The sequence below is a fragment of the Gobio gobio genome (assembly GCF_949357685.1).
Source record: "Gobio gobio genome assembly, chromosome: 25".
NCBI classification, from domain to species: Eukaryota; Metazoa; Chordata; class Actinopteri; order Cypriniformes; family Gobionidae; genus Gobio; species Gobio gobio.
In genome coordinates, this window is record NC_137121.1 from 6,855,656 (window position 1) to 6,880,495 (window position 24,840).

General features: G+C 39.1%; 2 protein-coding genes across 2 annotated transcripts in view; one reads left to right on the forward strand and one right to left on the reverse strand.

The window, feature by feature from the left end:
- Positions 1-2,118: 2,118 nt before the first annotated feature.
- Positions 2,119-9,807, reverse strand: LOC307122236 (transmembrane protein 248). The gene is made up of 7 exons (XM_079810228.1): positions 9,668-9,807; positions 5,756-5,939; positions 5,444-5,678; positions 4,590-4,734; positions 4,362-4,512; positions 2,736-2,870; positions 2,119-2,568 (listed from the first exon to the last, which is right to left on the reverse strand). Exons 2-7 carry the CDS (start codon positions 5,912-5,914, stop codon positions 2,548-2,550), a joined length of 846 nt encoding a protein of 281 aa, XP_079666354.1. The 5' UTR covers positions 5,915-5,939; positions 9,668-9,807; the 3' UTR covers positions 2,119-2,547.
- Positions 9,808-10,123: 316 nt separating this feature from the next.
- The window catches only part of thoc5 (THO complex 5), a 19,862-nt gene continuing 5,145 nt past the window's right edge, over positions 10,124-24,840 (forward strand). The window contains exons 1-15 of the mRNA XM_079810217.1: positions 10,124-10,245; positions 11,687-11,784; positions 13,829-13,972; positions 14,051-14,164; positions 17,506-17,603; positions 17,999-18,145; positions 18,243-18,357; positions 20,046-20,178; positions 20,267-20,344; positions 21,571-21,614; positions 21,705-21,804; positions 22,989-23,097; positions 23,187-23,288; positions 24,444-24,540; positions 24,738-24,840. The exon at positions 24,738-24,840 is cut by the window's right edge and continues 9 nt beyond it. Of these exons, the coding sequence (XP_079666343.1) occupies positions 11,689-11,784; positions 13,829-13,972; positions 14,051-14,164; positions 17,506-17,603; positions 17,999-18,145; positions 18,243-18,357; positions 20,046-20,178; positions 20,267-20,344; positions 21,571-21,614; positions 21,705-21,804; positions 22,989-23,097; positions 23,187-23,288; positions 24,444-24,540; positions 24,738-24,840 (1,480 nt within the window). The 5' untranslated portion in view covers positions 10,124-10,245; positions 11,687-11,688. The remainder of the gene's footprint in view (positions 10,246-11,686; positions 11,785-13,828; positions 13,973-14,050; positions 14,165-17,505; positions 17,604-17,998; positions 18,146-18,242; positions 18,358-20,045; positions 20,179-20,266; positions 20,345-21,570; positions 21,615-21,704; positions 21,805-22,988; positions 23,098-23,186; positions 23,289-24,443; positions 24,541-24,737) is intronic.

Genomic DNA, 24,840 nt, shown 5'->3' on the forward strand with positions numbered 1-24,840 from the left:
CGTATAGGCTTTCTAGCCAATCGTTTCTGCTAAAAAAAAAGGCGATGCTGATGATGAAAATTGTATGTAATGGACGAAGAGGACAAAATGTCTGCCGTCTCTTCTGAACATAAACAAGCTTTTGGATCTCTTCAAACTGATATTGATTTCCAAGGGCTGTATGCATTGCTTTTTAATATGTATTCAACCCAAATGGGTAAGAAGTCACACCTGTCTCTGTGACAGCGCTAGCAAAAAGGTGGTGTAACGGCCCCACACTTTTTAGCCAATAAGAAAACGATCAAAAGGAAGAACGCGATCGGATTGGCTGATGTGCCTATGGGGGCGAGGTTTGGAGAATGCGTTGTGATTCTGTGATATCAATGATACCACTATTCTTTTTGTTTTAAGGTTCTTTAGACAATAAAATGGCTAACTATAGCATTTAATGTTATTTTTAAGTCACAGTTTTTAACATTTAATATGCCTAAAATGCAAACGACCAGATTTAGCATGATTAATATTTTATGCCCGGTTTCACAGTCCAGGCTTAAGCCTTAAACTAGCAGGGTTTTTTTTCCCCCTAAGGCACGTTTATTAAAGCTATTTAAATGTCCTGATTGAACTAAGGCCTAACCCTAGCTTAATCTAAACCCTGTCTGTGAAACAGGTGTAGTAACAAATTGCGATTCCCGGTTCAGATTGCTTTTAATAGGTACCCTCTTTAGCATCTTATTACAAAATCATGTTATGATAAACACTGTTACAGTTATAATGACCATTTATGTCTGTATTAGTTAGCTTATATACTACCACCACATACACATTTGCACTTACCCTACATATATTCTAAATCCTCTTTAATGTATTTGTGTTAATTTAAAGGGTTAGTTCACCCAAAAATGAAAATTCTGTCATTAATTACTTACCCTCATGTCGTTCGACACCCCCGTAAGACCACCGTTCATCTTCAGAACACAGATGAAGATATTTTAGTTGAAATCTGATGGCTCTGAAAGGCCTCCATTGGCACAATGCACTTTACACTTTCAAGACCCTTAAAAGGTACTAAAGACGTCGTTACAAAGTCCATCTCACTACAGTGGTTCTACAATAGCGCCTGGGCAAAACAATCAAAACGTCTCCATTGACTTTGTATTGCATGAAGCGGCGTCCTTGTCATTTTTGACTTATAGCAAAAAAACAACAATGTCTAAAAGCTGATATGTGACAAGGTGTACAGCAAACAAGCTAAAAAACACAGAACCAAAAACCCAGAAGTTTTTAAGCTGTTGACCCAAAAAACGTGCCTTTAAGGACACAAAAGTGGATACAGTTATATTACACTGAGAACTACACACACTAGAGGGGAACGTAACCAGCGACAGGAAATATAATATATATATAGAACTGACATTTGGGTATTTGACTTAACAATGACCACATGTTTACTGCACACACAGGCACACTGAGTGTCAGGATCTCATTCTTCTGCTGAAGCTTCAAGTCTGACTGCCTGTATCCACTTTTGTCTCCTTAAACGCTTGTTTTTTTGGGTCGACAGGTTAGAAAAACGTATTTCTGTGTTTTTTAGCTTGTTTGCTGTACACTTTGTCACTAAGCAGCTTTTAGACATTGTTTTTTGTTGTAAGTCCAAAATGACAAGGAGGCGCCTCACGCAATACAAAGTCAATGGAGAGCGTTGGATTGTCCCCCGATTGATTACGTTACTGTTTATCGTCCATCATCGTATAAAGCACGCCCTGACAATTTGATTGGTCCGAGCAGCTCTGGTTCGAGCATAGTTGCTCCACAACGGATCAAGTCCAGACCGAACTTCCCGACCTCAAATGTTGTGGGCGGGGCTACGTTCGGCTGGCATCCAGGCTAGGCCTTAATGTCACATTTAGCTAAATCGTGATGTGACTCCAGATGATGATTTGCTGTCAAGCATTGCTTTCTTTGTGAATTAGTGTTCACTTCAAGATCATTTCACCCATTTCTAGCTAAGGATTGGCTTTTGTGAAGCGTTGTCCACAAACGGTAAGTGCGTTTTGTGTGAATTAAAAAGACCAGAACACTGAATGGCACCACCACTGAATAATGTTCAGACACCATTACATTGCTCATTACCAAAACTGCACAATGGAATATTTTAATACATGTTGTTTTTAGAAAAATGAACAAATGATGTACATTTAATGCATTTAAATAAAATTAATATCAAATATATTCATCATTGTGACATCAAAAGAAAGCTTTCGATCGTCTAAGTTACTCTTGGAGTATACTTCTATCATAATCATACGTCTCAGAATACGTTCTTTCGATTGCGATTGTTAACACTCACATAATCATAACATAGTGTTGCAACCAAACATGAAATAGTCCCATTTAGACCAGATCTGTTGTGAATGGTACTGTGTGCAACCTGCACAACTGGTTGCAATTTCAACATGTTGGCAATGGGAAATCGTTGAATACCCAAACGTTCATTTCTTTCTGCAGCAAGTGTCTTCATGTGTTCTGACAGCCAGTTCACTCTCAAATGTGTACTGTAGATGTTTCTCATGGGCTCAGCAGAAATTCCTATGAATTATTTAAAATGTTTAAGCACTTTTCAAACAAACTGTATCATACATGTTAATTCATGCAATAAAATCAGGAAAAAATGCAAATCAGAGAGTCAAATACTAAAGATTAGAGAGCTGTTTAGTAAACCAGAGGACATTGGGAAGCTCTACAGTAGGTGTTACCTTCTGAAGGTCATGGCCCTGGTAAGAACGAGGTGAACGTGAAGAGAAACTTCCACAGAGAGTCATGAGGATGCAGACAGCCAGCAGTGCAACACTGAACAGTAACAGGTGATACCTACACAAGGCCTTTTCATCCTAGTCAAGCAATAAAGAAGTGGAGAGGTTAGCTAGATGTTGCTTATCCGATGGTACACATTGACTATTGTATTGTGTAGAGCTGCTTTACAGTTGAAATCTAATTTGCTTCATAACTGATTCATTTTACAATATTGGAAGTTGGAACCTTTTTTTTTTCAGCTGAACGATTCTATGGAAGTTAAAGGTTCTTCACATATCCACCGATGACAATAAAGAACCATTATTATTAAAAGGATAGCTCACCCAAAAATGAAAATTCTATCATTTACTCTCACCCTCATGTCGTTCCAAACCTGTAAGACCTTTGTTCATCTTCAGAACACAAATAAAGATTTTTTTGATGTAATATGAGAGATTTCTGTCCCTCCATTGACAGCTTACGCAACTGACACTGACGCTTCAAAAAGTTCATAAAGAGATCATAAAACTAATCCATATGAATTTAGCGATTTAGTCAAAATTTTCTGAAGAGACTTGATCGCTTTATATGATGAACAGATCTAATTTATTCTCTTAATCACATATAAACATTAATCAACACACATCAGTTGTAAATGGAAGCTCCAGCATGTTCGCTTGACTTGTGAGAACCAATGAAGTTCATTCTCGTGTTACACAGCCCTAAAGAACCAATGAAGTTCATTCTCGTGTTACACAGCCCTCAAGAACCAATGAAGTTCATTCTCGTGTTACACAGCCCTCAAGAACCAATGAGGTTCATTCTCGTGTTACACAGCCCTCAAGAACCAATGAGGTTCATTTTTGTGTTACGCAGCACATTTGAGCTTCCTCAAGAACCAATGAGGTTCATTCTCGTGTTACACAGCCCTCAAGAACCAATGAGGTTCATTCTCGTGTTACACAGCCCTCAAGAACCAATGAGGTTCATTCTCGTGTTACGCACGCAGCACGTTTGAGCTTCCTCAAGAACCAATGAAGTTCATTCTCGTGTTACACAGCCCTCAAGAACCAATGAGGTTCATTCTCGTGTTACACAGCCCTCAAGAACCAATGAGGTTCATTCTCGTGTTATACAGCCCTCAAGAACCAATGAGGTTCATTCTTGTGTTACACAGCCCTCAAGAACCAATGAGGTTCATTCTCGTGTTATACAGCCCTCAAGAACCAATGAGGTTCATTCTCGTGTTACGCAGCACGTTTGAGCTTCCTCAAGAACCAATGAGGTTTGTTTTCACACATCAAGAAGGTACAGTTGAGCTTCTGTCTATGTTCGTTGATCAATGTTTAAATGTGAATAAAAATATCTTCATTTGTGTTCCAAAGATGAATGAAATGGTTTGGACTGATGTGAGGGTGAGTAATCAATAACAGAATTTTCATTTTAATTTCCAACTAACCCTTTAAAACTGTATTGTATTAAGTGCTATAAATGTGACTTTCACAGTTTTTCACATCCCCTGCCATTTACATGTTCATTCATTAAATATTTAGCTGATTCTATCTGAGCGACTGCATTGTGTTTTATACCTTAGTGAGCAGGACCGTCAGCTGTGGATCTGGTTTGAACTCCAGACTGAAGCAGTGTGGGGAATTGTGCTTGTATGATTCCACAGCAACCGTCCTGACAGGTGAAGCGTCCTTATCTACGTCCTCCGCAACTGGGCACTCTGGAGGTGACCTGAAAGATCAGTAAATAAGCTTGCAGGATGTTTATTCACTCCAAAAAAATAGGCTGTGTATGCATAAGCTTCTCACGGCGTTTGAGGGAGAACGTGGGTCGGGGCAGTGAAATGAAGACAGGTCAGAGGTCGTCTGGTCTTCGTCCCAGCAGGAGTTTGATTGTTGGGAACATCAGAGTGGAGGAGCAAAGAGATGTTCACGGATGCTTTCGCTGCAGCCCCTGTGATATGAAAGGTTATTTATAATAATCAATAATATTGTTGAATATTAAGTGATGTCCAACAAATAAATATGACATCATTTGGTGACATAATTTTTTTGCTTAAAGCTACACTGTGTGATATTTTCTCCCATCTAGCGGTGAAAAGGTATATGACCATCCAGTGAATATTAGTTTTTGTTCCTCTCAATTCCGATTTCTTTTTAACTCCTACGGTGGCCAATTTAGTCCAAGATTAATATGGCTTCCAGTTCGACCTCGTCCACATTCGACACGGTGCCATCGAGTGTTAAAGCGCGTAAGGCGAAGCTTGAATTTACGGGTATGTCCCTCTTTGGCTAATGTACTTTCAAGATGGAGGGGCAACATGGCGACCCGCATTCAAACCCCTCACCCGTATGTATTTTCAATGGCATATTATAAACTTACTTGAATACTTTATTACTTGAAAGATGTAAATATACATTAATGAGCACATATATTTTTGAAAGAACTAAGTGCTTTTAGCTAAGAATAAACTAAAAAAGTTACACAGTGTAGCTTTAATAGATGAAATGAACTAATTTAATAATTGAACTGAATCAACACTGAACTGACTAAAGCTGAAAAACAACTCTTATCACTCTAAAGCTGCTTTGAAATAAAGGTGACTCAATAAAAATATGCATATAAAAACTGTAATATTATTTAAATAATACTACACACTAACCTTTCATGCCCAGCTGACTGCCCAGCATTGTGGCACTAATGACGGTATCATCTGGGACGTCCCCTATAAACCCCAGTGGCACCAGTAAGGAAACTCGAGCAGTGCTCGTGGAAATATTCGTCCTATCTGCATGCTCCACCATTCGGGGAGAGTCTTCCTCCAGCGGTGCATCTGTGTCGTTCAGATGTGTGCAGAACTTAAAACCCGCTATAGATCCCAGAACCCCGTTCCAATCCTAGAAAACAAGCATATGAGTTAGTAAAGAAGAACCCACCTGCACAATCCAAACATAGCAGTGATCGTCATACTCACTACGCTAATGTCTGGGTTCTTGAGGTCGTGATTCTGAGAGTAAAGTCCAATGCAGACGAAAGTTATGGAGAGGATCAGCACACTGAGGAAGAACACAACCACAGGAGGGTGTCGGGATACCTGATCTCTCAGGTTAGTCAAAGGCCTCCACTGACCCATAATGCATCAGGAGTGAAGAGACCACCTGTGAGGATGCAAAATAATTCAATAGTGTTAAACCGATATATTGGCCGGCCGATATATCGGGCCAATATTTGCAATTTTTACGTGTATCGGCATCGGCCGATACAAGGCTGCTGCGTTCGCCGATATTTTTTCCCCATGCATTATTTACAGACAGGCGTCCACAGGGCAGCTCTCACCGTCTTCAAACGGTCTTGCTCTCTCTCCCTCACGCATATTAATCAAAATCAATTGAGAATTGACACGATGGTAAAAGGTCGAAAGACTGAAGTTTCACGTGGAGCATTGGGAGCATTGGCATTTTTTCCTGAATTACCGCTGGTGTTGCTCTACAAGAGATTAAGTTAAGTGCACCTACACTCTAAAAAATGCTGGGTTAAAAACAACCCAAGTTGGGTTGAAAATGCCCATCAATTGGGTTGTTTTAACCCAGCAATTGGGTTGTTTTAAGCAAACATTTAACCCAACCGCTGGGTCAAAAGAACCCAATTGCTGGGTTAGTCCATATTCAACCCAACTTGGGTTATTTTTAACCCAGCATTTTTTAGAGTGTAACCATTAAATGACTAGGTTGTAAATAGTTTTAAAATGAAGTATAGTACAGTCAGTGTGCACTTTATTATGCTGCTTGCTTGTTGATACTGTGTGCAGTAGTGTAATTATTTTATTTATGCTTAAATATTTATTTTCAGAATTTATTTTCACCACTGAACTCTTTTTTTTCTTGTTCTACCTCACCTGTTTTTACTATTTGTTAAATATTGTTTTTTTTAGTTCAATAAATGTTCCTTTTTTTAAATTGTAAATTTTAAATTATCATCCTGATCATTGTGTCATTTTTATGTTGTAAATTGAGGGAGCAAAAGCAGTATCGGCTTCAAATATCGGTTCAAGAAAATCGGCAGCCCGTATATCGGTCATCGGCTAAGGCTGATGAAAAAAAAATCGGTATCGGCATCGGCACTAAAAAATCCATATCGGTCGATCCCTACAATAGAGTACTAGCTTACTGAATACTGACTTTCCCCACTATTTTCTTAAGAAAAATAATAAGCTTCTTATAAATAAATAAATATAGTCAAAACAATAGATGCAAGTGACCTGTTTTGAAATGCAGGGGTCAGTACCTTTCAGGCGTTGTTGAGGAGACTCATCTACCAATTAATTTGTCGCCTGAATGACTCTAGTGACTGCTAGTAAATCCTGGGTTTAGTTCCATACGAAACCAATCATCACTATGGAATCACTGGTATAAGTGTCTTTTATAGAAATGCTGTATTGTAGTTTCTATTGTTTTTATCTATTTGTATATGTTTCTTTTTAATGTATGTTGCATGTCATGCCTGTGCCTTCTGAATGGACCATAAGTCTGGAAATAAAAGTTGATGATAATAGGTATTATTACATTTTTTTTAGAGCCTAGGGTTTTTAAAAAGCAGTAAAAGCTAAATGTAACACTTTGTTTTGATAGTCCACTTTAGACATTCTACTAACTATAAGTAACTTTGCAACTACATGTCAACTAACTGTCTTTAGAGTATTTGTAGACTGTCTGATTAATATTAACTAAAACTTTATTTTGTTGGTCCCCCAAAAGACATTCTACTGACTATAAGTAACTTGGCAACTACAATTCAACTTATTCTACTAACCCGAACCCTAACACCTAACCATAACCTACCAGTCTACTGACAGTCTACTAATACTCTAATGACAGTTAGTTGACATGTAGTTGCAAAGTTACTTATAGTTAGTAGAATGTTTAAAGTGGACTATCAAAATAAAGTGTAACCAAGCTGAAAGTATAAAATAGAAACATTAGATGAAAAACATTAAATGAAAATTAAATTACGGTAGAAATGTTGCTTTGGCAATTGACTGGAAAAGAAATTAGCACTAAAATTACTAACTGTAAATAAATTAAAACTGAAATAAAAGAACTGAAATAGTTATATTCATATAAAATAAAATAAAAACCCTTACCCAATAGCAATGCCAATTTATTCATTGTAATTACTTCCAGATCATTTATAAACATCTTAGTGTACTAATTACTCTCTCTAAAACCTATTGGATTATTAGTAATTACTATCTAAATCCCAAATCAACCTCGACCAGTACAAGGATAGACACGAAACTAAACTTTTAATTCCTTCGTATAAACAATTAAATGTAATTATTCTAAATTATTAGTTATTCTTGAACTGACCAAAGTGTATAAAGGGAGAAGGTGGCATTCAAAACATACATTTTAATGTTGATGCCCACTATTGTTTTATACAGAATTGTTCTATAGCCTAGGGCTGGGCCGATATACGATATCATATCGAATCGCGATAAAATTAATGTTGATAACGATGATAAGCTCTGGACATTTTTACTCGATATACAACACCCAATCGCACAGCAGGAATAAACGCGACAATAGCCAGTCAGAATGCAGCTTTTAACTTGCACATCAAAAGTACCCGCTCTACTGGCAAAGAAAACTCGACACGAGAAGGAAAAAATGAGTGGAAGCCGCGACGAACAATATTATTAAAGTATTTTAAATAGAATTTGTGCATTTATACTAAATGTCTTTAGGCTAGGCTACTGTTTTTCATTCAAATACCATAGAAACCATAAAGATACATTTTACCATGGTGGTGAAGAGCTATATGCGTGTTTTTAACTGTGGTTATCATGAGCTAAATCTATGATACTATGGAAGACCAATGGTTAATTTTAATAAAACTCAGTACCATATAAAAATGAGGTTGTTACAATTTTTACAGATGTCTGTGTTTTTGTTGATGAACATAAATTTACATCTGCATCCTCCTAACTCAAGCTACTACTACTTTCAACTCACTGTCAAATGTGCATTTCTAAGACAAACCATGTAATATTATTAATACTGCAGCTGAAGATATATGCCAAAGTCAGGCAACACAAACCTGTTTCATGACTAGAAACAATATCACCTATTAGAACATGCCGAAACTAAGACATTCATTTTTTCTATCAAGAAATGTATTTTGTTGATAAAAAAAGACTGTAAAAGTGTAAGGAATTCAAAAACGTGAAGTATTTGTCATATTCTGGCAATAAAAAGTAGTTTTAAACCACAATTAACAGTCTGGTTTCTACAACTTTCACCTAGAAGCAAAAATCAGCCTTTAAATATGAAAGAAATATTTGACATGTATTGTGATAATTATCGATATCGACTGATATTACATTTTTTTATCGAGATCACTTTTTGGCCATATCGCCCAGCCCTACTATAGCCTATACAGTATTTAATGTATGGGTTAAATTACAGAAAAAGTTATCCATTACTTTGCTTTTTCAAGGGAAAAGTAATTAAATTACAGTAATTAGTTTACTTATAATATATTCCACCCAACACTGTTTATAACACTGTAAATGTAAGGTCAAGTCGAGTGCTTTGCATTATGTAATACAGTGCTCTAGTTGAACAATGTAGCATTTGGATTCTTCATTTAAATACTTATCGTGGTTCTTCATGTCTGTACACTGAAAAACACTAAAATATTTGCATACTGTTCTTCATACGCAAACAATAAGAGTAGTATGTCAGTGTGTTATTGATAACATTACCCACTTCTGAACTGCATAAAGTGTGAACACTCCAGTCGTTAGTGTATATTTGCATTGGCACATGAACCCAGAAGTATATCATCGTAATTTGAGCATATCATATAAAGTTTACCGACCACTTACCTTTAATTACGTTCATTTAATTAGCGCGTAGGGACGTTGCACTGGCCAGGTTGGAATGTAAATATTGATAGATTGCAACGCAGGCAACTTCCTCACAGGTGGGCTTCCATCAAGACAGCTTCAATGCCAAAATAAAAGTCCAGTGGCGAAGACGCACAGATTTGAACTAAATCAAGATAACTCTGTGTGTTGTGCTACATAGTTTAAATAATGTAGTAATTAAAATAGTATTAAACGCATTAAGTGTTTGTTTTGTAACGTACTTAATATGAAAAAATGCAAAAGAAAAAACACCACACATCATTAATACAATATAAATTAATTAAATGTATATATCAGCTTTTTAAAAATTAAATGTGAAATGTTTTTTGAATTTATGTCATTCATTTTATGAGGAATAGATATTTCTCGCTCGAACTTTTTTTGTTTTAGAGATCTTTTATTATGTAATCCGACAGCGGAAGTGCTGGCCGTAGTTTCCTCCCGCATCCAGCCTGCTCACTTTTGCTGTTTGAATGACACCATTTAATGATTAAATTCATTTTCTGATACTCCAATTGGATAAAAACAATTGAAAGGTGAGATTTTATGCTTCCAGGTTTATCGGTGAATCGTATTTAAACACAACTTTATACATTTCGAGCATTTAAATTGATCTTCTGTTAGTTGATCAAGACGCTAACCTGATAGCACACTTTACTCTTTACTGAACAATCAATATCATATTATGTGGATATCATTTGCTAAATAGTCAGTGTGTATATAATATTTAAAACACATTTGACTTCATGCTCACTGCAGATGAGATATTTTAGTATTGTTTATATACATGTATAATCATTTTATATTTAATTTCAGTTGTACTATTAGTTTACGTTTGACTGATTTTGATAAGTGCTTTTGTCATTTTTGCCAAGGCAACATTTATTATTTTCATTTGTTATTTTTTAAGTTTAATATTTAATTTTATTTCAATTACTGAAAACAATTTTAATATTTTCGTTAACAATATTAAAGTAGATTCAGTTTAAAATGTTCTCTCTTTTATTATGAAATATTATAATATTAATATATGAAAGCATTTTTTATTCCAGGAGATAAACAGATAGTTCTGTTTGGAGGCAGTTTAACAACTGACAAAAATGTACTGTCTCTCACACCGTAATTTTAAATGATTTGATATTTCAGTCACTGAACTATGAATATAATTTCCTAAACTAATACATATAAAGGAAACTTACAATGTGCATATGATATTTAACACACAAATGCAGATTACTTATTTTAGTATTGTGTATATACATTTATAATTTTATATATTCAGTTTTAATATTAGTTTGTTGTACTCATTTTTTAAAAACATTTCTAATTTTCATTTGTTTTTTAAGTTTAATATTTATTTAATTTTATTTCAGCTTGATTTCAACAACTGAAAATGATTTTAATATTTGCGTTACCGATAACAACACTAAAGTAGATTCAGTTAAATATATATAACAATGACCTAAAATACTCTGTGTAAATAAAATAATAGTAATTTAAGAAGTTAACTCTTAATAAGTTTCCCTTCATAATCTTTTAAAATGTTTTCTGTTTTATATTAATAGTCTGTTGAAATACTATTAGTAATATATGAAAGCTTTTTTTAATTCCAGGCGATTGTAGTTTGTTATATCTTTATAATAATTTAATATTTTCAGTTTTAATATTAGTTTGTGCTTTTGCCATTTTGCCAAGGCCACATTTCCAATTTTCATACATTTTAAGTTTAATATTTAATTTGATTTCAATTACTGAAAACGATTTTAATATTTTTAATTAACAACAACACTAAAGTAATTCAGTTAAATATAGATAAGTTACATAAAATAGTCTGTGTAATTTAGAAGTTAACTCTTATTTTTTTCAAATGTTCTCTGTTTTGTTATGAAATAGTAATATATGAACGCAGTTTGACAACTGACATAAATGAATGGCTTGTGATTTGATTTCTGCTCATTCTGATCTGTGATCTTTCAGCCATGTCCTCAGACGCTGTGAAGAAGAGAAAGCCGAAGGTCATCCGGAGTGAAGGAGCAGCTCCAGAGGCCAAGCGCGGGCGAGGAGAAGGTGATCAGGTGAGCGGCTGTGAGAAGCGTTGGAGATGATTTCAGCAGAGCCGTCCAAACTAACCCTCTGACCATTCTTTTTCTCTAATAACTCTGGTGTGCAGCTGAGTGCAGTCAGTTCACATGTCAAGTTCAGGAAGGTCAGGTTGAGGCAGGAGAAGGTACAGCCCAGCACGCTCCACTCATTTAGGCTTCAGATGTGTTTCTGTCATGAGTTGTGTTCAGATGCGCTCCAGTGAGCCGATGTGTTGATGTGAGACTCATGTGGCGTGTGTACGTAGGTCACCATTCCAGCCGGACCTCATCTTATCGGACAGAGGAAGCTGTTAACAGCAAAGAATCAGGTTCCTATGAGATCTGTCTCTCTCTCCCCCCCCCCGCCTCCTCTTTTTCTCTCTCCGACAGCTGCAGGGTCCAAAATGAACACTTATCGAGCACCAAATATGAATGAATATTGTAATTTTACTTTACAGATTGCTTCAGAAATCATTATATAAATATACACGATCATGCTTAACATGACCTGATATTGTGTTGGTCCCACTTTTGCTGCCAAAACAGCCCTGACCCGTCGAGGCATGGACTCCTCTAGACCCCTCAAGGTGTGCTGTGGTATCTGGAAACAATATGTTAGCAGCAGATCCTTTAAGTCCTGTAAGTTGCGAGGTGGGGCCTCCATGGATCAGACTTGTTTGTTCAGCACATCCCACAGATGCTCGATTGGATTGAGATCTGGGGAATTTGGAGGCCAAGTCAACGCCTCAAACTCATTGTTGTGCTCCTCAGACCATTCCTGAAGCATTTGTGCTTTGTGTCAGGAGCATTATCTGCTGAAAGAGCCACAGCCAGCAGGGAATACCGTCTCCATGAAAGGCTGGACATGCTCTCATCAATGCTTAGGGAGGTGGGACGTGTCAAAGTAACATCCACATGGATGGAGGACCCAAGGTTTCCCAGCAGAACATTGCCCAAAGCATCACTGCCTCCACCGGCTTGCCTTCTTCCCATAGTGCACCTGGTGCCATGTGTTCCCCAGGTAAGAGACGCACACGTGCATCAATGAGCCTTGGCCGCCCATGACCCTGTGGCCGGTTCTCCACTGTTGCTTCCTTGGAGCACTTTTGATAGAGACTGACCACTGCAGACCGGGAACATCCCACAAGAGCAGCAGTTTTGGAGATGCTCTGACCCAGTTGTCTAGCCGTCACAATTTGGCCCTTGTCAAACTCACTCAAATCCTTACGCTTGCCCATTTTTCCTGCTTCTAACACATCAACTCTGAGGACAAAATGTTCACTTGCTGCCTAATATATCCCATCCACTAACAGGTGATGAAGAGATCATCAGTGTTATTCACTTCACTTCATCATAATGTTATGGCTGATCGGTGTATATTTTATATTAAAATATAAAAAGTTAATTGCAAAATAGCATCATTACGAAAGTATAACAATGCATGTATTATAATTAGTTGTAATAATACTATTATTATTATTATATACGCTATTTTAAATTTATAATGTTAGGTAATTTATATAATGTTTTTTTATTATTGTTATACATTAAAAATAGTTAACTGCCAACAGTCATTATAACAAAAACCTTTATAAGTTTTATTATTATTACTATTATTAGCAATGATTCTATTATTATTATTATTATTATACATGTTTTCAAATTTTTTAAATTAGATATAATGATAATAATAATAGTTATTTTAATATTATGCATTAAAATATTCAGTTACTGTGATTGACCAAGAATCAAATATTCCAGAGAGCTGTTATAATTACTGCCAATGAAACGTTCTCTCATTAGCATGTCATTTTGGGTCCTGCTCAGCTGTCGACTCCTTTTCTGCTGCACTTTTGGGTGAGGAGGGTCATATCTCACAGATTTGTTGTTTCATTGTAGTTGTAAAGCAAGTGGTTGGGATGTGTTGGCTCACAGATAATGTTCAGCTGGTAGGCAGGGCTGTGTTTGTGTGTGCGTGGTTTTTGGTCACTGTGTGTGTGCTTTTTGGTCACTGTGTGTGTGTGTGTGTCTCCCTCAGGAGGTCCGTGTGTATAATGAGGAGGTGGAGCTGGAGGGCAGAGACCCGCAGCAGGACTACATGCTGTATAAGAACACGTGTGCCGCTCTGGCCAAACTCATGCAGGAAATCCAGGAGCTGAAAGCTGGCGGCGCGAAAGACGGAGTGAGTTTCACATTTGCCATTTGTCTAAGTCGGACAATGGAATGAAATGTAACTGACCTTTTGCTTTATGCATCCTAGAGTGTGGAGATCGAGGAGAGACGCAGACAGAGCAGCGTTCATTTCATTACCCTGAAGAAACTCAACCGCCTGGCACACATGCGACTGAAGAAAGGCCGAGACCAGACACACGAGGTGAACACACTCAGGCTAAGTTCTAGCGTGCTGCATACATACTACAGTATGCACAGTTTCCACCAGACATCATTTTGTAAGCCAAAACGCAGAAGCGATTTTTGCACTTCCGGTTCCCTCGTCCTGAAGTCAATGCGTTTTTTGAATGAGATTTTGGCTAAATGGCTGAGGTGTGTGGTGAACACAAGCTCAAGACACTTTCACGTTTTATTCTGCGACATAAAATACATCAGTATTGCCGCACTTGTGATTTTCCTTTTAAGCTGTCATGAAAAAGGTGGTTGCTAACAAGTGGCTAATGGGACTACAGAGGCTGTCGAGGAGATTAAACGTCATCACGCAGAGCAGATAAAATCCGTCCGCTTTTACAGCTTCGTTATGCTCATAATTGTGCTCTTTTAAACTAGTCTAGCTCAAACATTCTGGGAAAATGTTTTGAGATTAAAAACTGAAAGAGTTGTGGGAAGTTTAGTGATGGTGATGTTGAAGTCGAGCGACCGTGGTGTAGTCTGTTTATAGCCTACCTTTAGATGTTTACTTCTGGCGACTGCATTTATTGGCTTCAAAATTCATATCTTGAGTAGGGCTGTAACCAAAGAAAATCTTGGTCGACTGAACTCCTGAAATTTTGGACAAAAATAGACTAAAAATGAGGTTAGGAAAAAAAACTTTTAATTAATTAGCTGCACACTGTGTGCCGTCTTGGTAGCCTTAATAATGAATGCGATATGGCTCAGCTTGTCAGTGAACTACGGCTCTGTGTAGTAAATGCCGCTCAATCTGCAAACAGGTGATGGTGATTTACTACTAATCAAGGAACCGGCTTTACTGACGAGATGCGTTTAACAATGTCATGCGATGTATCACCCAGCCCTAATTTGCAGTGTATTAAATTGTTTTTGACCTGATTATTTTGCACTTAAATGAGTCTGACACACGAGTCTTTCAGCTCTGACAGCGTTGCATCATGTGCACCATCATCTTAGCCTATGATTTCCGAAAATTTCCGAAAGTAGTGATATCATCACAAGAACTTTTGAGGAATATGCAACATAATTTAGACAGTTGTTTTTGTCATATGTATTAAAATAACTGACAGACAGTATCATTCAGCCGCTCTGTGCAGCTCGAACAGGAGCTCAGCTCAGCTTCGCGGCTGAGACACGAATAGACTATTAACTTTAAAGTTTATTAAACAAGCCAGATCAAGAGCAGAAAAAACGCTCACAATTAAATAAATAATATACAGCAAACTAGCCTTCTTCAATCTGTCTCTCTTCCAGTGGGTTGGGCTAATCCAAAAGAAGTGGAAACAAGGGGGGTGTTCTGAAGACAGACTGTTACCTGTGAAACAGGGGTGCTCTGAAAACACCCCCATTAGCAATTAGTGCTTTCCACCTGATGAAATGAACGCGGCAAAACTGAAAGTACAGATCCACTTTTGCGGCACGACTGAAGCGCGGTGTTGTGACGCTTCCCCTCATGTTTATGTTGATGGGCGTTCCTCAAGTTTACCGCTATGGGCGTGCGTTTGAGCCAGCGGGGAATGAAAAACAAAGGACCAGCGAGAGACATTTACATTTATGCATTTAGCAGACGCTTTTATCCAAAGCGACTTACAACTTGGGGGTACAATAAGCGATTGGTCATGAAGAGTCGAGTGAGCGCAACAAGTGCCTGAAATACTTGGTCCGTGTACATTTCTCAGTGTAGCACAGGCTAGAGTAGGGCGGAAAAGAGGAAAGGAAAGTTTTTTTTTTTTTTTTTTTTTTTTTTTTTTTAGGAGGTTAAGTGCTCACGGAAGAGATGAGTTTTTAGTTAACTTTTGAATGTTGTCAATGAATCCGCATTTCGGATGGCGGTGGGCAGATCATTCCACCAGCTGGGAACGTTGAATGAAAATGTTCTGGAGAGGGATTTTTTGCCTCTCTGTGAAGGTACCACAAGCCTTCGCTCCTTAGCTGAACGAAGGCTTCTGGTGGGGGTGTGACGACGTAGAATCGAGTCAAAGTATGCAGGAGCTGAGTGCGTGGTGGCTCTGTAGACAAGCGTCAGCGACTTAAACTTGATGCGAGCAGCGAGTGGTAGCCAGTGCAGAGAGATGAAGAGAGGTGTGACGTGGGTCCTTTTGGGCTCGTTGAAGACCAGACGTGCCGCTGCATTCTGGATCATTCGAAGTGTTTGGATCGCACAAGAGGGGAGTCCAGCCAGAAGCGCATTGCAGTAGTCAAGTCTAGAAATAACCAGGGCCTGGACAAGAAGCTGTGTTGCGTGTTCTGTTAGGAACGGTCTGATCTTCCTGATGTTGTAGAGCGCAAACCTGCATGAGCGAGCTGTCTTAGCAATGTGATCTCTGAAGGACAACAAATGTAACTCCAAGATTTCTGACTGATTTTGAAGGGGAGATCAGGGATGCACCTAGCTGGATGGTGAAGTCATGTTGCATAGTGGGACTGGCGGGAAAGATGAGGAACTCAGTTGTAGGTGATTTTTACTCATCCATGCAGAGATGTCAGCCAGACAGCTGGAGATTCGTGCAGCTACTGTAGGGTCGTCTGGTTGGAATGAAAGGTAGAGCTGAGTGTCATCAGCATAGCAGTGATATGAGAAGCCATGTGCCTGTATGATGGGACCTAATGAAGTAGTGTAAATGGAGAAAAGGAGAGGTCCAAGCACTGAGCCCTGAGGAACCCCCGTGGTCAGTTGATGCGCTTGGGATTCCTCTCCTCTCCAGGCAACCTTGAAGGACCTACCTGTGAGATAAGATTCAAACCAATGGAGCGGAGTCCCTGTGATGCCCAGTGATGAGAGGGTGGACAGAAGGATTTGATGATTTACCGTGTCAAAGGCAGCAGATAGATCAAGGAGGACAAGGACTGATGATTTGGACTCAGCTTTACTATTGGATATTAGTTGGACTCAGCATTAGTAGGTTTTTGTCGAGGGAACCAGTGCGATGCGAACTGCCGGTTGGACTACAAAGTGACATCATGCCTGAACCACTCAACACAAGAAAACATGGAATTTTTATTTATTTGAAAATGTCATTATATTGCATGTTTAATTTAGCAACATTTCTCATTTTCAGGTTTTTTTTATTTACGTTTTTTATCTAATAATTATATTTTCAATGTTATTTTGTGTAATAATAACTTACATTTTTAATAGTTTTAGTTAACACTAACAACACTGATCTGGTTTTGCATATGCAATAATGCAGAAATAGCTAATGCATTATCAATCCTTCATACTCGCATGCTTTGTTTATTCTAATTGTAGCTCATGTTTAACATGCTTGAAAAATGCTTGTTTTAGCCAACAGTTTTTCTCTCTGTCCGCAGGCGAAGCAGCGAGTGGATGTTCTCCATCTGCAGCTGCAGAATCTGCTCTATGAGGTCATGCACCTGCAAAAAGAGATCGGGAAATGTCTTGAGTTCAAGTGAGTGCCAGAGAGCGGATGTTAGGGAATGTTTTTCCGTGTCTGGAAATAAAAATATCTAGAGTAGAAAAAAAAATCTAGGGCTTGAACGACGCCTCAATGTTATTGACTGCGCACGGTTTATGTTCATCCCTACACTGTATAATAAAATCAGAAACTTAAGTTGGTCAATTTGAATTTCTGTAAATTAAACTGCATCAATTCACAGAAATTCAATTTGGCCAACTGAAAAATGTATTTGTGATCGGTCACTAGAACATTTTCAATTGGAGACCTGATTTTTTTTTTACCGTGTAATCCCCTGTCATGTTTCACACAAAACAAAACTCTAGCGCAGATGCTAATGGCTAGTATGGCACCTGTGTGAAGCAGATGTTAACGTCTCTGTGTTTCAGGTCTCAGCATGAGGAGATCGAGCTGGTCAGTGAGGAGGAGTTCTTCCAGGAGGCTCCGGACGAGATCTCACGCCCTCACGTCACCCGTGATGATCAGCACCAGCTCACGCTCGCCCGCCTGGACTGGGAACTAGAGCAGAGGAAGAGGTAACGCACATCAACGAGCCTCCATAACCCTCAAATACCTCAATCTTCACCAGGTGATGTTAACAACATTAAACGTCATTGGCGGTCCATAATGCAGGTTGGCGGAGCAGTATAAGACATCTCTGTCCAGTAAGGAGAAGATTCAGAAAGCCATTGAGCAGAAGAGAGAATATCTGAGCAGCCTACAACCTGGACTGCAGAACATCATGCAGGTGAAACCTTAGATGGGCATATCACACACACTATTTTGCCAAAAGTATTGGGACACTCCTCCAAATCAGTGAATTCAGGTGTTCCAATCACTTCCATGGCCACAGGTGTATAAAATCAAGCACTAGTCCTGCAGACGCTTCTACAAACATTAGTGAAAGAATGGGTCGCTCTCAGGAGCTCAGTGAACTCAAGCGTGGTATCGTGACACCTGTGCAATAAGTCCATTCATGAAATTTCCTCACTACTAAATATTCCACTCTCAACTGCTTGTGGTGTTATAACAAATTGGAAGCAATTGGGAACAACAGGCCATGTAAAATCACAGAGCGGGGTCAGCGCATGCTGAGGCACACAGTGTGCAGAAGTTACCAACTTTCTGTCAATAGCAACAGACCTCCAAACTAGAGAGCTTCAATGGGCCGAGCAGCTCATCCAAGCCTTACATCACCAAGTGCAATGCAAAGCGTGGGATTCAGTGGGGTAAAGCGCGCCGCCACTGGACTCTAGAGCAGTGGAGACGTGTTCTCTGGAGTGACCAATCACCCTTCTCTGTCTGGCAATCCGATGGACGAGTCTGGGTTTGGCGGTTGCAGGAGAACGGGACTTGCCTGACTGCATTGTGCCAAGTGTAAAGTTTGGTGGACTGGGGATTATGGTGTGGGGTTGGTTTCCAGGGGTTGGGCTTGGGCCCGGGCCCTTACTTCCAGTGAAAGGAACTCTTAAAGCTTCAGCATACCAAGACATCTCCTGTAATAGAGTGGCCCTCCAGAATCAACGTTCCCCACCCCTGCCCTACGGATTAAGGGTGTTTTCGGATTGCTTTCATACCTCAAGCGAACCGCCCCAGAGTTTGTTTGCAATCGGGCCGAGACCACCTCGTTCAGGCAGTCTCGGAGCGATTGTTTTGTTGCGGATCCGAGCACGGTTTCTGTTTTCACATATGCCTAAATGAACCGAACCAAGGGAGAAAACACACCAGGTTCTGAAACAAACGCTCTGGTGTGAAGCAGACCTAAAGGCCTGTACACACCAGGGCGAATATCGCGCGCTTATCGCCAGGTACACAAGGTGGTGCTGCGGCACTTTACGCTTCTGACACTCGCTTGACGCACAGAAGAAGAAGAGAGACAGTATTTACATGCTTGCCAAAACCATAGACATATGTCTATGGCCAAAACCATTCACACACTTTTTACTAACTGGCAAGCAGCATTAGCAGCTCATCTTCTTTTTTCTATTTACTACTTCTTCGTCGTATCAATGTGTGCTCGGCAAGAGCGTTTTGTGCTTGAGCGCCACCAAGTGGTGTTTTGCTGTCACTTCAGCAGCTCCAGGCACGTGAACAAAAGCGCTGATCTCATTGGTTGGCCAGTTTTTTTTTTTTATAAATGACGCTTTTACGCCTGGTGTTTTGCGCGTCTGTGTGCACACTCACATTGGTGCCCTTTGTTTAGTCACGAGGCGTAAAACGTGCGCGAAAATCGTCCCGGTGTGAACAGGCCTTAAGAATGGGATGTCATTAAAGTTCATGTGCATGTAAAGGCAGGCGTCCCAAAACTTTTGGCAATGTAGTGTATAATATATATATATATTAAAGTCAAATTACATATTATTGCTAATTCTCTTTAAGTACCGCCCATTTAGACAGGACATGACTGCCTAACGGATCTCTCTCTCTCGCACACAGGCGTCTCTCCCAGTGCAGGAGTATCTGTCAATGCCGTTCGAGCACATGCAGAAGCAGGCAGAGGTCGCCCGTCACCTGCCGCCCCCTCTGTATGTGCTGTTGGTCCAGGCGGGTGCGTACGGACAGGCCTGTGGTAAGACGCGCATCTTCATTCTCAGCGGCGCCTGCGAGACCATGTGTTTCTGATGAATCCTAGTTTATCATGCAATTGTGTGTTTCAGACAAAAATCTGTCTGTGAGCATCAGTGGAGACGTGGATGAGGCCAAAGCTCTGTCCAGACCCCCGGAGGACTCGCAAGGTACCTGTGTGTCTTTGATTTGTGCAGTGTTCATTTTGACAGCAAATTTTGATTTAGTTTTAGTCATAGTCTTTTGACTAAAATGCCATTTAGTTTTAGTCATATTTTAGCCACCTGAATTGTTTTTAGTTTAAGTCTAGTTTTAGTCGACTAAATATCATAAGAATTTAGTCGACTAGATCTACAGTAGATTTAGTCTCCTAAAATCTAATGAGTTTAGTTAAATTGGAATACATTAAGCATTTAAGCATTACATAACCGACTGTCACTTGAACTGACATTTTGACATCTTTTTGTTTTTGACATTAAAAATACACGAAAGAGAGCTCAATTCACTTTTTTGTTTGTTTTTAAAAAACAGCTATATAGTTTTTATAACTTTGTATTTCTGTTTTAGTCAGTAAGCCATATCAGGTTAAGCTAAAGCTTCAAACAAGTTTGTTTATTTTTTTATTTGTATTTAATTTATTTAATTTCAAGTAATGAAGATTTTTTTTAATGGTTTTAGTGAACTATTATAACCCTGATACTTTATTGAATATGTGTCAAATACTGGTCTTTCCTCCTGAATGTGAATTAAATGGGAATTAAATTAAATACAGTTTATTGTGTAACCAAAAACGAATATATAATGCGTGACTTTTAATTATAAACAAGCTCGAAATACACCGGGACTCTTATTTTGAAATGTATGCACCTCTGTTGCAGTTGCAGGAGCTCATTTAAGTTCAGATGAGGAGATAAAATATGCATTGATACAACTGTCTAAAACATATTACTATATAAACATCGTAAAGTAAACATTGTCATTACTCATCAGCATTAGTTCATAAACAATTGACTGGCATAAATGTGCGCTCTTCATTGATTGTGAGCCGCGCTGGATTGTAGAAGCGCAACAGCGCCATGTTTTCCAGCGGTTAGATCAGTTCAAATCAAATGTGCGCATCTGTTACACAGGACATCAGTTCTGACTGGATCTCTTCCCTAATCGTCCCTCCCTAACATTTTCGTCTCGTTTTTATTTGTTGACGAAAATGACAGTTGATTTTCGTCATAGTTTTTGAAATCCATCACTAGTTTTTATTTAGTTATCGTCTCATTTTCGTCAGTGAAAAAGGTTGTTAACGAAAATTATGACAAATTATTCGTCAACGAAATTAACACTGGATTTGTGTGTTTGATGATCAGTGGAGTATTATATTTCATGTCTGTTCCTGCCTCAGATGACGAAAGTGATTCGGACGCAGAAGAGGAGCAACAGAACACGGTCAGAATCTGATTTTATCCTCTCCAGTTCCTTATCTTGTCATTTGTGTTTGTGTGCTAATGTTCTCATTTCCTGTCTCTCTCTGTTCAGAAGCGCCGGCGGCCAACCATAGGAGCTCAACTGGATGACAAGCGTAAAGAGATGCTGAGACGCCACCCTCTCTCGCTCTGCGTGGACCTCAAGTGTAAAGGTGCGTGAAATTGACCCACACTTCCCTGATGCGCCATATTAAACCATATTAAATAAGTGATTGAATTAATTTGCTGTATCTGATGTTCTTGGAATCTTTTTGGTAGCAGGTGAAGTGAATAACACTGATTATCTCTTCATCACGGCACCTGTAATCATATACACTCACCGAAAGGATTATTAGGAACACCTGTTAAATTTCTCATTAATGCAATTATCTAATCAACCAATCACATGGCAGTTGCTTCAATGCATTTAGGGGTGTGGTCCTGGTCAAGACAATCTCCTGAACTCCAAACTGAATGTCAGAATGGGAAAGAAAGGTGATTTAAGCAATTTTGAGCGTGGCATGGTTGTTGGTGCCAGACGGGCCGGTCTGAGTATTTCACAATCTGCTCAGTTACTGGGATTTTCACGCACAACCATTTCTAGGGTTAACAAAGAATGGTGTGAAAAGGGAAAAACATCCAGTATGCGGCAGTCCTGTGGGCGGAAATGCCTTGTTGATGCTCGAGGTCAGAGGAGAATGGGCCGACTGATTCAAGCTGATAGAAGAGCAACTTTGACTGAAATAACCACTCGTTACACCCGAGGTATGCAGCAAAGCATTTGTGAAGCCACAACACACACAACCCTGAGGCGGATGGGCTACAACAGCAGAAGACCCCACCGGGTACCACTCATCTCCACTACAAATAGGAAAAAGAGGCTACAATTTGCACAAGCTCACCAAAATTGGACAGTTGAAGACTGGAAAAATATTGCCTGGTCTGTTGAGACATTCAGATGGTAGAGTCAGAATTTGGCGTAAACAGAATGAGAACATGGATCCATCATGCCTTGTTACCACTGTGCAGGCTGGTGGTGGTGGTGTAATGGTGTGGGGGATGTTTTCTTGGCACACTTTAGGCCCCTTAGTGCCAATTGTGCATCGTTTAAATGCCACGGCCTACCTGAGCATTGTTTCTGACCATGTCCATCCCTTTATGACCACCATGTACCCATCCTCTGATGACATTTCTAAAGAATGCTTTCAGCACCTTGTTGAATCAATGCCACGTAGAATTAAGGCAGTTCTGAAGGCGAAAGGGGGTCAAACACAGTATTAGTATGTGTTCCTAATAATCCTTTAGGTGAGTGTAGTTAGTCATTTTTAACAGTACAGGTTGTTATATCTCTCTCCAGATGGCAGCGTCCTGCATCTGTTTTTCTATTATCTCATGAATCTCAACATTCTGACTGTGAAGACCAAAGTCTCCACCTCTACGGATCTGTCCGGGGCCGTCAGTGCTGGGTCTGTACAACTGCACCAAAAACGTACACAGTCACACGTTTGTTTGTGTAGTAGTTTGTTTTCTAACAGCGTTTGCGTGTCTGTCACAGGGAGCTGCTGAACTCTGAGAGTTTGCTGAACTGTCTTTATGCGTCCGATCACGGCAGAGAGACGCCTAACCCTTCCAACCGCTACCAGTTTGATAAAGTCGGGTAAGACAGACGTCTCCACTTTAAATTAATGTTATTTAATAGAGTTTGAATAGTGCTGAGGCCAACAAAGAGACATGGTCGAAATTCAAAACTTTTTTCCCCACAAGAAATTGTGTATCCTCTTGAGCTGTTAGTGAGTGAATGCAAAGTTTCATGGGGGAACGCAAACACATAGGGCCTTTTTTAAAGATCTGAGATCTGAAGCACATGGCGCAGGTGCACTTAGGACGTGTCCGAATTCACTTTTGATGTTTTAACGACAGAAAAAAAACAGTTCGGTTGTACCTAGTGTCTTAACGAGTAATGGGTGTGCATAACATGCAATAAACCAATCAGAGTCTCATCTCCCATTCCCTTTAAAAGCCAGTTGCGCTATTTATATGGAAAGGCTGAACGCTTCTCCAGAGAGGAATCCTTTTATTTTTAATATTTAAAAATGTGTGTGTGCTGCTGCGTGTCCCTGTGTGTGTAATAAGCAGAGTGTACGCGTGTTGTGCACCGCGTATAGGCGCATATTAATAACACACCCTTTAAAAAAATTAAAAATACTGCACTGTTGACTTTAGACCAGGTTTGTGTTGGTCAATGGTGCAGTCATTTTCAGTTCCTCAATATAGTAACACACCAACAATGCGCCTGAACACACCTGGTTTTCAGACCAGACGCCCATGGGCGAATATATGGGCGGCAATGCATTTGCTATTTAAACAACGTGGAGCTGGATGTGAATATGATAACTGGGTCGGGCTGAAACTAGCAAAAAACAAGGATGAATAAAATAGGGCCCAAAAGCAATTTAGAATTTTTTTTATTTTATTATTATTATTTTTTTTTTGGGTCTCCGTAGAATAGTAATACTGACATAATCAAATTAATTTAACTGAATTATATTAGGCAAAGTTTATTTAGAAATGTCATTAATGGACATCTTTAATGGACCAAAAAAACCCCGATATATTGTCTATCTAATATAAAACTGAAATTGTATAAAACTATATTTGTTGTATGGAAATATTGTAAAAAAAATGTTGTACATCATCGATAAAGTTTTATTGTTATTAGAATTATTTATACTACTGAGTTTGCCATTTAAAATAGGCATTGTTTCTGATTTGGCATTAAATGATAAGTAAATGAAATGAACATTCTGTGCAGAATCGCTACGTTTGCGGATTATATATCGGATCTCGGGCATCCGTACGTTTGGGTGCAGAAACTGGGCGGCCTGCAGTTCTCGTCTGATGGTTCACAGGTGTGTATCTATTAATGATATTTTTACTTTATGTATTTTCACATTTTACATGACATTTTTCCTCTTTGTATGTTGTGTTGGTAAACGGGTCTTGAATGCGCAATATATCTGCGACCATATCGATATTGTCTAAAATGAGTGTTTTGACATCAACGTAAAGTGGACAATATTGTAATGTAATGAAGTGTGCGTTTCAGTCGGGGCTGAGAGGAAGTGCTCTGAGCGCCAGTCACATGGAGAGGACCATAAAACTGCTGCGGGGAAGACTACAGGCTCGACTGTCCTTACACAAACAGTTCA

Coding starts and splice junctions, on each gene's coding strand:
- LOC307122236 (XM_079810228.1), bottom strand. CDS start 5,914: ATGGGTCAGTGGAGGCCTTTGACTAACCTGAGAGATCAGGTATCCCGA. Junction 2,871..4,361: donor TGACGGTCCTGCTCACTAAG/GTATAAAACACA, acceptor TTGCTTGACTAG/GATGAAAAGGCCTTGTGTAG. Junction 2,569..2,735: donor AGGGCCATGACCTTCAGAAG/GTAACACCTACT, acceptor AATAATTCATAG/GAATTTCTGCTGAGCCCATG.